Source organism: Myxine glutinosa, chromosome 5 (genome assembly GCF_964187855.1).
Source record: "Myxine glutinosa chromosome 5, kmMyxGlut1.1, whole genome shotgun sequence".
NCBI classification, from domain to species: domain Eukaryota; kingdom Metazoa; phylum Chordata; class Myxini; order Myxiniformes; family Myxinidae; genus Myxine; species Myxine glutinosa.
In genome coordinates, this window is record NC_136265.1 from 155970146 (window position 1) to 155985145 (window position 15000).

General features: G+C 46.0%; 1 protein-coding gene across 2 annotated transcripts in view; it reads right to left on the minus strand.

Annotated features, from left to right (window-relative positions):
• Positions 1–15000, minus strand: part of LOC137426899 (cytochrome P450 3A24-like) — a 111887-nt gene that overhangs the window by 16367 nt on the left and 80520 nt on the right. For both annotated transcript variants that reach the window (XM_078778885.1, XM_078778884.1), the window contains exon 9: positions 7498–7658. In XM_078778885.1, coding sequence (XP_078635011.1) covers positions 7498–7658 — 161 coding nt within the window. The remainder of the gene's footprint in view (positions 1–7497; positions 7659–15000) is intronic.

The window sequence follows — 15000 nt, forward strand, 5'->3', positions numbered from 1 at the left end:
AACCTTTGCATATTAACCCCTTGAATTCGGATTACCTTTTTTTTGATACGAACTGTATATATATATATAAATATATATTGTTACGTGTGTGGGGGTAGGTAATGAAATACCTCAGTCGAAATAGAATTGTATGGATTAGCATGCCATGAATGTGCCACGAAGCCACCTCGATGTAAACTAAGTAGGCCGAATATCCGTGTCAGCGTTTGTGTGTCTTCGTACGAGGGGCGAAGTAGTGTTACTTAGGTAGGGCTTAAGAATAATTCCCAGTGTGTAATTACCCTGTGATTTCTCGGCCAGCCATGCAATCGGCACATTGCCACAACCACCATAATCGTCGACAGTACTCAGACATTACGATCCCGCCCAGCCGAACATTCTCGATGGGCATCAAGAATGGCCGTGAGGTCACGCCCCGAATGAGGATTGGTTGAGGAGCGATGGGGTGTTTGAATCGCGCTTGGTGATTGGAGCGCACATGACGTCAGAAGGAACCTTCTAGAACGGGGAAAGAAGAGGTGAAACGTCCGCCATTTTTGGCTTTTCCTTAAACTGGCTTCGTGACGGCTGCGCTTCGTGCTATGTGCGCCTGAGAGAAACATCGGAGCTGTGGAGGAGTTTTTGTGGACCACTCCCATCGTAAGAAGGCAGGCTATCCTGTCTGCTTGCCTCACGCCGGCGGCTGGCTACGGGAGCAAATCCGCGCCATCTTGTGCATTTCCCACGCAGTGGTTTGAGGCGACCCCACCAAGTGCTCGTCAAGACCAGAGTTAGGTGCAGGCCGGCAGCAACATTTTTTTATTTCTTTAATCTTTCCCCGTTTGTTCCATGTGTCTGAGTGGAGACGTCTCACTGTCGGAATTATGTTACCTCAACATTCTTTTTCTCGTATTGCATTTATTTTCATAAAACCATTATTTGTTGCATTTCATTTGTTGTATTGTTGATTTGCCTGACACGTTTATTTGTTCGTGGGTTCGGAAAACCCTCATCGTGGCCGTCCATTCAATTAAGACCAGGGACCTCCATTTCCCTCGCACACCATAAAGCTATAACACTGCCATAGTTTTGGGTAAATGCTTCGGAGTTAAAGCTCGGTCAGCCATCCGTCACCCAGGGTTCGCGACCCCGGGGATGCGACATTATATACATTGTCAAGTCCGTAGCCGATGAACACCAGCCTTGGACAGATACCCGAACAGTTAACTCCTCGGCGTATTTCAAAACTTGGCAGGATTGTCTTTGGCGCGCACGGGAGAGGTGCAAACCCACAAACAAATAAACACACACAACAAGGAAAATCCACAATACAACAAATGAAATGCATAATAACAAATTAAATTAAATTAAGGCACTGAAATAAAATGAATGTTGAGGTAAATCTATCATCCTAACTTGAGACGTCTCCATGGAGACATGAAAACAGACAGGGAAATGATTAAAGAAAATAAATGTTTTAAGTCGGCTGGTACTCAGCTTTGCATTTCAACGAGGACTTTGAGGAGCTCGGTGGTCGTCAAACCCAAGTTGCTGCACGGGAAGTGCACAAGATGGCGTGGAGACGCACCCGTAGCCAGCCGCCGGTGTGAGGCAGGCAGAGAGGAGAGCCTCCTTCGGTCTGCCCACAACCTCCTCTGTCTCTGAAGAGCAGCACCATCAACAACACCCCCTCCAACGTTGCAAAGGCTCCCCAAAGCTCAGAAATGTTCTCTCCAAAAAGCGCACATGAGCCAGCCACAGCCGAGAGACAGATACAAAAGCGTCCGCCCCACACAAAGCCAGCACCAAAGAGAGCGAGGGAGGGGGATGCACCCTCCTTTTTCCCTTGCTGACGTCACTCCTCGACCAATCCCCATGCCCCAGTGCATCATCCCATGGCTCCTTAACCAGTCAAAAAGCTCAGGGCATGGTTTCTCCACCACAAGTCATCAAGGCGGAGTCCAGCCGTCGTTCGGGAATGTTCGGATGACGTCGGCAATCGTGGGGTGGGGTTTATTTGCCCGATGAATGTGCGGCATTCGTCAGGCTTGCCGGTGTTGTTGTAGGAATGGGGCGAATTGCGTGGCTGGCCAAGTAAATGTAAAAACATAAGGAAAAATCACAGGAGGGCAATTACTAGGGATTATCCTTAAGCCCTACCTAATTAGCATAGCTCCACCCCTCAAATGGAGACATATATATGATCTATGCTCCACAGATTTCCTACTTATTACATGGGGGTTCTTCTTCTTCGCATCACACGGTCCATGCTAATTTACACAATCCTGACTTCACCAAGGTATTTCATCTCTACCCCCCACAAATGTAACAATATATATGCAGGGTGTTTCAAAAAGAGTGATACAACTTTAAACATTGATTTACAAAGAAACAGACACCTCAAGAAGGTGAACCAAACATTTCTTGAAAGCATATGCTATGGTATTTTATGTCACTAATTGCTATTGCAGTAAGTCATTGCTTGAGTTAGTGAGAGCCCAAGGTCTGAAATTGGCATTTACGAAAAATCCTTGTAATTGACGTTCTCGATGTGTGCCCCTCCTCTTAGGCCCTTTCAGATACCACTCAGTGATCTCCTCAGATGGTTCTGCCCCCCAGAAAATGTTGTTGTGGTTGTTGATGGCACTGTTCAAGTGGAAATGGGCTTCATCACTGAACCACATCAGGTTGATTCAGCTTGGATACCGCTCCATCCTGTTACTGAACCAATTGCACATATCAAGTCTCCTTCTCATGTCATCTTGACTGAGTTTATGCCTAATAGAGATGATGTATGGGAAAAGCTTCAGTTCCTTAGTGAGGATACACCAGATTGATGTTGGTTTGATGCCCAGCTCCTAGAAGTGCCGGCAGTGGGACTTCTTGGGACTGTCCACTGCAGAATCCTGCACAGCGTCGATATTGCCTTGGCTCTTGGTTACTGATGCTGGCCTGCCACTGTTGCCCTTGCTCTGGTTGTGCACTGTACAAACAACAACAACAGGCATTTTAAAGGCCATTTTCCCTGCAAGAGCGGGGGTTAGCCTTGCGGTCCCCATGACAATCTTCTCCATTTTGCCCTATTTTCTGCATCTCCCCTGAAAACCCTCTTGCCCGCATTTCTTCTTCGACCATCTTTAGCCAAGTCTTTCTCGGTCTTCCCCATCCTCTACTTCCTTCTACATTCATTTCCATCACTCTTCTCAACCAGTCACTTTCATCCTTCCTCAACACATGACCAAACCATCTCAACCTGTTCCTCTTCACTGCATCAATCACAGGCTCTATTCCCATCATCTTTCGCAATTCATCATTTGTCTTCCTCTTTCTCAACGATACTCCACATATCCACCGAACCATTCACATTTCCACCCTTTCCAGGCTTCGCTGCTGCTCCACGTTCATCACCCATGTCTCGCTCCCATAAATCATAACACTTCTCACACATGCAGCACACACCTTTCCCTACAACTTCAACATCACTCCCCTCCTCGTCAGCACGCCACTCAGTTCCCGAAACTTCTTCCATGCACATCTCACTCCAGCAACCGTTGCCAAGTCTGATCCACTTTCTCCATTCAGCATGTCTCCGAGGTAACAAAATGTTTTCACACCTTCCAGCTTCACGCCATCTCCAAGATCCAACTCAACATTTCATCCATCTGCAGCTCCCTCTGTGCATACCTTACACTTGAATGTAGCTGCCACACTGGTTAATGACCATCTCATTATCTCAAACCTCAAATCTCAAACCACTACATTTTTGATGAACCCACTCAGCGCACATTGGACATTGAATGGAATTCACTCCGACAACCTTACTGCACACAGCCACTTGCCAGTTCTTTCCAACTTACCACATGCTTTACCACGTGCCATCTCCTTCGTTTTTCCGATATTCACCTTCAGACCTTTTGTCTCCATACATTCCTTCCACTTGTTCATCTTCTCCTTCAGTCCATCCATACTTTCTGCAATCAACACCAGATCATCTGCATACAACAACTCCCACGGTAAACCCTCCTTTACGTTCCGAGCCAGCACCTCCATCACAGCTACAAATAGTAGTGGACTTAGTACCGACCCCTGATGCACTTCCACGTTCACCTCAAACTCACCACTGTTCCCGTCCTTCGTCCTTACAGCTGTGCGCGCTCTTTCGTACATTGCCATCACTACTCTGATCAACCATTCCTCCACTCCTAACTTCCTCAATGCCCATGTCACTACTTCACGTGGAACCTTGTCGAATGCTTTCTCCAGATCAACAAACCCAAGAAACAACTTCTTCCTCTTCTCCATGTACTTCTCCTGCAACTGCCTCACAATAAAAAGCGCGTCTGTCGTTCCTCTTCCCGGCCTAAATCCAAACTGCATTTCGTCAATCTTCACTTTCTTCCTTATCCTCCTCTCCAACACCCTTTCCAATACCTTCATTCCATGCTCCAATAACTTTATCGCTCGATACGAGCCACAGTCCAGAGGGTCACCTTTCCCCTTGTATAGAGGGACGAGGGTACTCAGTTGCCAAGCCACTGGAATGCGGCCTTCTTTCACCACCAGATTGCAGATCTCTGTCATTCTCTTCACACCCCAATTTCCCGCTGCCTTCAACAAATCTCCCACAACTCCTGTCGGCCCTCCCGCTTTTCTACTCTTCATTGCTTTTATCGCTTCCTCAACTTCCTTCTCGGTTATCTTCTCTGCCGGTCCTAAAACTGGGTTACTCTCCATGTTGCCATCCCATTCATTCTCTGCATTCAACAGTATTTCCATATATCTCTTCCATCTTCCTTTAATTCCATCTGGGTCCACAACGATTTGTCCCACATCATCCTTCAAGCAACTCACCCCCATCACATCACACCTCTCTTTCGCTATCTGCTTTGCAATCCTGAATACCGCTCTCTGACCCTCTTCCAAATCCAGGCATTCTCCAAACATTTTCCAACATGCCCCCTGCGCCTTTGTAACCTCTTTCTTTGCAGCCTTCTTGGCTGCCTTTTAACTTTCATGCTCTGCCTTTTCTGCCCCATACCCTTCGCCTTCTGCCACTCCTTGAACTTCTTCCTCTTCTCGTCAATCTTCTTTCGAACGTCATCATCCCACCACCATGTTTCCGAGTGCCTCGGTGGTCCTTTTGTCCATCCACATACCTCACCAACGGCTCCCAACAGACTATCTTTCATTGACATCCAACCACTTTCAAGCTCAACCACATCATCCTCTACCATACTCAGCCTCTCTTTTAATGCCTCCCTCACTGTCACCTCTTTCAACCTCCACACCTTCATTCTCGGTTGGTACTTTACTCGCCGAGTTCTCCTCGCACCTTTCACCCTTATGCCGCAGACAACCAAGTGGTGCTGTGAAACAGCTTCCTCCCCCGGGATCACCTTTGTGTCCCGGAGGTGCCCCCGATCTCGCTTACGCACCAGCAGGTAGTCAACGGTTGTCGTCAACCCACCTGACGTGTATGTAACAAGCTTATTATCCTCTTTCTGGAACTGAGTGTTATAAATCAACAAATCAGCTCCATCAGCAAACTCCAAAATCCTTTCACCTTCTACATTTCTCACACCATATCCATAACCCCCATGAACTCCCTCAAAACCGTCCATACTCCTTCCCACATGTCCATTTAGGTCTCCTCCTACCACAACAACTTCCTCATCTTTCACGTTTTCCATCAGCTTCTCTATTGCACACCAGAACCTGTCCATCTCTTCATCGCTCCGACCAACCTGCGGAGCATATCCCGAGATGACGTTCACCAGGAGCTTTCCAATCATCATTTTCACCATCATCAACCTTTCACTTACTCTAGTCACACTCACCACACTGTCTACAAACTCCTCAGAAAACAGGACACAAACACCATTCACGCCCTCCGGGCACCCTTGCCACACAACCTTGTATTTCTGTCCCTGCCTACCCTTCACCATTCTCACACCACTTCCCTTCCATCTCGTCTCTTGCACACAACATATGTCCACTCTTCTTCTGATCAATACTTCCACCACTTCTCCTGATCTCCCTGTCATTGTCCCTACATTCCATGTCCCAAATCTCAGAAAACGATCTCCACTTCGGGCATCAGACGTTTCGTCGTCATAAATGGAGTGATTTCCACCCTTGCTTAGATCCGGCTCCCCACCTTGAGTTTTGACGAGAGGGAGTGGAGTCCCCCACTGGGTACTTCGGGCTGTACCCTGCCCATATGTAGTTGTAATTGTCATGGTTCTCTTTTTGAGGCAATGTTTTTATGGCCGGGTGCCCTTCCTGACGCCAAACCTTTTTAGTCGCCTCTTACGACACGCAGGGATACGGTGCACCTATTTTTTTTTTTTTTTTTTTTTGTATACAAGATCGAGGCTCGTCTAAACCGGGGTACACACCGGGTTTGTGCACTGTACACTTATGCTCAAAATGTTTCACAATACGTTGAATGGCACAATTTGTGGATCCATCATGTGTTCTGAGGTCGTATTCCTGGCAGAACCTCCAGCAGGACCACAGAGCCACCACTTTTGTCTTCTGCTCCACTGGCAATGGCATCGTTGAGCTACAGAGCTAGAAATCCCAGGGAACAAATACCACAAGAACACCACAAAACCCTGAAAAGGAAAACATTATAGGTCAAAAAAACAAAACGATATGGCAGGAAGTCAAAGTTGTATTAATCTTTTTGAAACACCCAGTATATATATATATATATATATATATATATATATATATATATATATATATATGTGTGTGTGTGTGTATATATATGTGTGTGTGTATATATATATATATATATATATAAAAAAAATTTAAAGCAAAAACTATGGCACTGAGGTGGAATTTGTTTTGAAAGCCATTAATTAGATGTATTGGCAGATGTATATTCCAAGTTTCAGATAGTTTCAATGTACAAGCTTTGAGATATGAGCACCAACACATTTTGGGCGGACAGACAGACGGACGGAAAGACACCAACGTGATTGAGGGTTTTCTAAATAAAACTCAAGAATGCGTAAACGGACGTTGCTGAAATTTGGAACATATTACCTCAACTTACAAAGCATTTACTTCTGAAATTTGCAGCCAATTTTGTCCAGTAGAAACCGAGAAACGAATTTTTAGTCCCTTCGTTAAAGTTGCATACAGAGAAACCATCCCATATAAAGAGAGGGATGCTTTGCGCCTCCCTTGATAATATACGCCACAGACAAAATTTAAGTGGAGGAATTAAACCGTCCAGCACAGGATCTTTGCTAGTTCATGTTGACAACATTTTAAAAAATTAAATAATGAAGCACATGCAGGACAAAGACAGTATCCACCAATCCACCTATATTATATTTAAATTAAATGAGCATAACGAGACAATTCTCACATGAGACAGCATTTCAGATGCCAGACACTATCTGGACAGACACTTTCACTTTCTGGACAGATTAAAGTGGTGGTACCTAATCCAAGATCATGAAAACATTTTTTATTGAAGATCATACATAAGAATGAGTGTGATACCTTGTTTGGGAATGCCTCGTCAATCTCCTCCTGCAACTTGCTCTGAATGTCAGGATGAACAGCGAGGTTGTACGCCACATACGAGAGTGTATTCGCTGTCGTCTCGGTGCCAGCAATGATAAAAATGATGGCCTGTGCTTGTATCTCGTTATCTGTGAGGCCTAAATAAAATAAATTTTGGAGAGTGTCCAGAGTTTCCACAACTGTTCTTTTAAAAAACATGTACAAAAAGTTTTAATTAAAACAAAAGCCGCGTCGATGTTACACAATGCCTAGATGCAGCTGTGCCTATAACGTCGATGTTATAGGCACAGGACATTCCTATTGATTCGATTACTTGATGTTATTTTTGTGCAAAGTGAAAATATATCTCGGCAATTTCCCGTGTGTGGCGACGAATTTTGAATATATCTCGGCATTTTCCCGTCTGTTATTTCAGGCGGTGTATGACTGACCATGCCGCGATTTAAAATATATATATCTCGGCAATTTCCCGTGTGTGGCGACACGTGAACGAAGCTATGCTCCTCTCTCCACATTATTGTGACGACGTATAAATTAAATATTTCATCGTGACGATTGTCATCAAATGGACGAATTTTTAATATATCTCGGCATTTTCCCGTCTGTTATTTCGGGCGGTGTATGACTGACCATGCCGCGATTTAAACAAAATATATCTCATTGGACTTGAAGTTACAGGCCTTTGAGAATTCATTTCATTCTATAAAGGGCAACTTTCATCGGATTTGCTTCCCCTTTTTTTTTTCAACCGAGTCTAAAACTATGTTAGCGACTGTGAAAAATGAAATGATATATCGAATTTGATTTGAAATAAAACTGTGTGAGAGAGGAAGACACCACAGGCCTACAAAACAGGCCTCAAAGCCTCAAAGCGAGTTAATAAAATGGTGGATATTTGTTTATATGAAGGCTCTCCCAGAATGGGTGGAGCTATGGTTCCCAGAATGGGTGGAGCTTTGAGGTTTTGTCTTCTCTGCAAGAACAAGAAGAAGAAGAAGAAGCAAAACAACAACAACAACAACAGCAGAGGGCACTCTATGAGCAGCGTCTGCGACGCGGCTAAAAATACTGCAGCAGAAGTGACAGTTGAGTACATCGATTTAATGATGCGTCTGCATGTTCCTGCTTGTGGACATTCAATCCGTTGTTGTCACTTGAGAAAAAAGAAAGTGGAGATATAACCTGCAGAGTAACATTGTATTTTCTTTTCTTTTCTTGTAATCCTGAAACAATTTATTCATTACATAAGCATGTAGGTGGAGGAGGCAGGGTTCAGGTAAATGTGGATGGGAAAAGGGTTGGAAAATGGAAAAGGGTAAGAGGGGTAATTTGAGGAATTGTGTAACAACATATCATGATGGTCAAAGGATAAATCAATGCTCATTAATATAGTGGATGCTTTTTCACATGACTTATGGGAGGCAAGGATCACACTTCACTCCCTTTCAAGTGACACACAAACACACAAACACAAACACACACACACACACACACACACACACACACACACACACACACACACACACACACACACACGTGGATACATCGAGACCTGGGACGGCTCCATTCCACCTTCTGAAACACGCATATTTGGAGATTTTTTTTTTTTGTATACAAGATCAAGGCTCGTGTAAGAGCTAACATTCATAACACAAAAAGTCAAAACAAAACAAACGGAAACAAAAGATATATAATAAAGGGAGTGGGAGACAAGATTGGGAGAGAGGGGGAAGCACACAAGTACAACATTTGAGAGCAGGGACGTCAGGAGATCTGTGGGAGGGAGAGGGCTTGGAGGCAGGAGGCGTGGGAATGGAATGGGGGTGGAAGAGGTAAAAAAAAACAAAAACACATGGACACTGCTAGAACTTCCAGGAAAGACGTCCGAATTTCAAAAAAGTGGATCTGGGGTGAATTAACGGGGGTAGAAAAGATCAAGGTTTTGGATGGGGGAAGATAAGAGATGGTGGTGAACAGCTGTTTTAAGACCTGAAGGGAGGAGTGAGATTGAATAGAGTGAGGGAGTTTGTTCCAGAGGCGGGAGAGAGGAGGAATGAAGGAGAGAAGGTGAGCAGAGAGTCCAGATTTTGGCAGTCTCACCAGTAGAGGGTTGCTGGCAGATATTGTGCGACCTGCAGGAGGATTTGTGGGACAGAGCACAGACAGGGCTGGGGGGGGGGGGGGGGGGGCTAGGCCAGAGAGGACTCGGTAGAAGACAGAAAGACCAACAACCTGCCTGCGGTGAGTGAGTGAAAGGCCCTCAGAGTTAGCTTCATCGTGGGACATTCCAATGATTCTGAAAGCTTTGGTTTCAACAGCGTCAAGCTGAGCTAGGTGTGAGGCAGGAGCGCCAGCCCAGAGGGGAGAGCAGCATTCCATTGAGCTGCGGATGAATGCCTGATATGTGGTGAGGAGCTCAGGTGTGCCAAGGAAGGAATTTGCACGACGGAGGATGCCCAGTCAGCGACTGGCTTTGGATGCCAGCTTGGAAATGTGGTTTTCCCAGGAAGGATCATGGCAGATTGTGAGACCCAAGAGCTTGAGTGACCTCCAGCACGAGGCGAAGGTCTGTCATACCGGAGGAGGGAGTAACCAGGGAGAGATATTAAAAAATCGGAGACATCTTGAAGGAGGAACTTCTTGGAGAGGATTGTTGAGAAAGTAAATGGGAGGGTTGTCCAGACAGTCTTTTCGGAGATATATAGTGAGAGTTTGAGATTTTTCAGGATTGAAAGACATGTTCCAATTGTATGACCAGTCTGTGATTTTGTTCAGGTCTGCAGAGATAGAGAAGGCTGCAGACTGCCGATCTGAGAGATGAGGTATGGAGCGGCAGAGAGTGGAGTCATCAGCAAAGAGATAGAGAGGATTTTCCAGAGAGTTGGAGAGATCATTTATGAAGACCAGAAAAAGCACAGGGCCCAGAACACTGCAGCCTGAACAGTAAGGGGAGGTGAGAGAAATCCATTCAGGGCCACACGTTGACTACAACCAGAGAGGACGTCCGCAAGCCATGCGTGGAGATTTCCATGGATGCCATAGGAGGAGAGTTTGGTGAGCAGAGCAGGGTGCCAGACCGTATCGAAGGCACGTGATATGTCAAGGGAGACAGCTGTAATTTCCTGTTTGACATTGAGGACCTCCATCCATTGTTGAAACAGCAGAAGCAGCATGTCCAGAGTAGAGTGACCTGGTCTGAACCCAAATTGATGATCAGAGATCAAGTCATTGGAGAAGAGGAAGGATTTGATATCCAAAGCAATGATGCATTCCATGACTTTGCTGATAATTGGGAGCAGGCCGAATGGTCGGTAGTTGCAAGGATCTGTTTCTGCACATTTTTTGTGCAAGGCGGTAATGTTGGCTGATTTCCAAGCTGACGGCAGATGACCTTGAGCAAAAGAGAGGGTGAAGAGAACAGAGAGAGGGTGTGAAAGAGCGACAGAGCAGGATTTTAGGACTCGTGGGCTGATGATGCCTGGTCCAGGTGCAGTCATAGTCGAGGATTGACAGAAACTTATCCACCCTGTCAGGAGAGAAGGACACAGAGGCCAGGAACAGCTGGGTATGGTGGGTGCAGAGAGAGACAGGTTTGGGACACAAGATTTTGAGGCAAAGACAGAGTTGATGCATTCAGGTTTTTCACGTGCGGAGTCAGCTGTGTAGCTGTTTGAAGTAAGGGAGGGGATGGAGGGTGAACAAACACCAGAAACAGATTTGACAAGACGCCACCAGGATTTGGAAGAGGGAGACAGGTTTGAGAGTTCACTCTTGAGAGTCGAGAGATATTGTTTCCTGCCTCTCCCGAGGGTAGACACACACTTGTTCCGAGCTTTGTGAAAGGAAATGAGATTGCCTTCCATTGGATTTCCCTTCCAGGAGGCGAAGGCAAGTTGTTTCAGGGCAACTGCCACACCACAAGATTCTGTGTACCATGGGAGGAAGGGTATGACAACTGAAGACGAGATGGTATAAATCTGTGCATGAGAGAGAGCAATTTAGTTTGGAAGAATTCCCAGGATCAGTTGATGTCAGAAGCAGTAGAGATGTGAGACCAGTCCAGATGATTGATGGCTGCTTGAACATCGTGCCTGTTGGCCTGAGTGAAATGCCAGACTCATTGACGCTGAGGAGGCTGAGAATAGCCAGAGAAATGTCCACTTTAACAAGCATATGGTCAGATGAACCGATTGGAGCAGAACAAGAGCAGCAGACATTTGCAGGGAAGTTTGTCATAACCAAATCTAGAAGAGAAGATACTCCGTTGACTGAGATCCGGGTCGGGAAATTGACAGATTGTGTCAGTCCCAGTGAATCGCGGAAGTCCTTTGCTGAGGGGCCATGGCTGGTGAGAGAAGTACCCACACCCAGCCAGCTGGCATGATGACAGGTGAAATCACCACATATGAGGAAGAGACAGTTGGGATGAGTGGATATAAGTTGGTCCATGTATCAGACAGCGAGATGTCGATCGAGTCATCACTGTTTGGTGGACCGTACAACACACATATGAACAAAAGGTGGGAGTGAAGGGGAAGCCATAGCCAGAGGTACTTCTGGGGGTGAGGTGGAGATAGGGCAGTGCAGGGAGAGTGAGGAAGAGAGTTTTTGATAAAGATAGCAACACCACCTCCAGGACGAGGCTCGGGTCTGTCATACCGGAGGAGGGAGTGACCAGGGAGAGATATTAAGGAATCAGAAAAATCTTGAAGGAGGAAAGTTTCTGTGAAGCAGATCAAGTCTGGTTTGTCAGAAGCAACCTGCATGGAGAGATTTTTTTTGTTTTTTTGTATACAAGATCGAGGCTCGTGAAAGAGCGAACATTAATCACACAAAAAGTCAAACCGACACATAAAACACAAAATAAGGGGAGCGGTAGACAAGATGGGGAGAGAGGGGGAAGGACACAAACACAACATTTGAGAGCAGGGACATCGAGAGAAATGTGGGAGGGAGAGGGCTTGGTGGGAGGTGGGAGAGGTATAAAACATATGAACACTGCAAGGACTTCCAGGAAAGAAGTTGGAATTAAAAAAAAAAAAGTGTATCTGGGGTGAATTAGCGGGGGTAGAAAAGATCAAGGTTTTGGATGGGGGAAGATAAGAGATGGTGGTGAATAGCTGTTTTAAAGACCTGGAGGGAGGAGTGGGATTGAAGGGAGTGGGGGAGTTTGTTCCAGAGGCGGGAGAAAAGGGGAATGAAAGAGTGAAGGTGAGCAGAGAGCCTAGATTTTGGCAGTTTAACCATAAGAGGGTTGCTGGCAGATCTTGTGCGACCTGTAGGAATATTAGGGGGACAGAGCAAAGAGAGAGCTGGGGGAGCAAGGCCCCAGAGGTGTCGGTAGAAGACAGAAAGGCCACCAACCTGCCTGCAGTGAGTAAGTGAAAGGCCCTCGGAGTTAGCTTCATCACAGGAGATTCCAATGATTCTGAAAGCTTTGGTTTCAACAGCGTGAAGCCGAGCTAGGTGTGAGGCAGGAGCACCGGCCCAGAGGGGGGAACAGTATTCCATTGAGCTGCGGATGAAAGCCTTGTATGTGGTGAGGAGCTCAGGTGTGCCAAGGAAGGACTTCGCACGACCTTCGCACGGTGTGCCAAGGAAGGGAAATTCTGGTCACTTCCATAAATATTGAACCATTTTGTGTTACTGAGCAATTTCTAGTGTGACATAATAATCCAGCAATTAAAGGTGGTTTTGTAGGGGCAGAGGCTTTTGCGAATGTTTGAAGATTGAGTATATATATATATACACAACAACAACAACAACAACAACAACAACAACAACAACAACATGCATTTTAAGGCCATTTTCCCTGCTAGAGCGGGGGTTTCACTTGCGGTCCCCATGACAATCTTCTCCATTTGCCCTATTTTCTGCATCTCCCCTTGTTAACCTCCTTGCCCGCATTTTTTCTTCCACCACCTTTAGCCAAGTCTTTCTCGGTCTTCCCCGTGCTCTACTTCCTTCTACATTCATTTCCATCACTCTTCTCAACCAGTCACTTTCATCCTTCCTCAACACATGACCAAACCATCTCAACCTGTTTCTCTTCACAGCATTCATCACAGGCTCTATTCCCATCATCTTTCACCATTCATCATTTGTCTTCCTCTCTCTCAATGATACTCCACACATCCACTGAACCATTTGCATTTCCACCCTTTCCAGGCTTCATTGTTGCTCTTTGTTCATCACCCATGTCTCACTCCCATAAATCGTAATACTTCTCACATATGCAGCATACACCTTTCCCTTCAGCTTCAACGACACTCCCCTCCTCGTCAGCACGCCACTCAGTTCCCAAAACTTCTTCCATGCACATCTCACTCCAGCAACCATTGCAGAGTCTGATTCACCGTCTCCATTCAGCATTCATTATACTATGTGTATATGTATATGTATATATATATACATATATACATATATATATATATATATATATATATATATATATATATATATATATATATATATATATATATATATATATATATATATATATATATATATATATATATATATATTGTTACAGACGCGGTTGTGGATGTTGGTTTACCGAGCGGTTTGGTATGACCGCGTCTGCACAGTTTACCCGATTATGCTCGAACGTTGGCCGAGTCGCGCTATGCTAAATCAATTACGGAAAGGACACAGCGGCTGGGTTAAAATGACACGACACCAGGGGTACAGTTCTCAAGACCTCCGGAGGAGGTTATAATATTGCGGAACGTTAGATTACAAGGACAAGAGAGACAGCATAGTAAGGTAGGCACTTAATCACGGTCTTATAGTAACCCCGACAGACGACAGATAAACGGGACAAGACTGACTCACACGGGGATTGATGGCAAGGAAGGGCAGGTAGTCGAGGCTCAAGGTGCACCTTGGCGCAGGGGCAGAATCGACCCGGTCCGGTCCAGAGATGCGGGAGGTCTCGTCGCGCTGGAGGTGGCGTCTGTTTCTCCTTCGTGGCTGAGGCGCATCTGACCTCACATCCGGTAAGTCGCTGCGTATATCCGGCGGGGAGTGACACGCCCTCGGCTCGTTAGCTCCGCCCCAGATGGAATCGGCCCGTTGCTTCTCATTGGGTGCGGGGGGTTACCGGGCTCCGCCCTTGACGAGGGGCCGACAGGCAGCCCCTTCGTGATAACCCCGTCGGCGCACATGGGTAATGGCGGCTAACCGAGCCGGAGTGAGGACGCACACTCCCCGCGCGCTGTTGTGGTAGTTGTTGTTGTAGTTGTGGTTGTTGTGGTTTCATGAGGAAGATGGGAGGAGGTATGGGGAGGTCCTAAACTCACTACTGGTGCCATACAATCACATTCTGGTGCAACGAAGAGTCAGAATTAATGGAAACGAGTCCTTAACTGACATAGACTAAGAATAACTAGCAAGATGTCCGAAAGTTGTCTACGTGAGATGCGGTGGACCTGGGCACGACATTTAATGGGGGAAAAAGGGGAAGGTCGGTTCTACAGA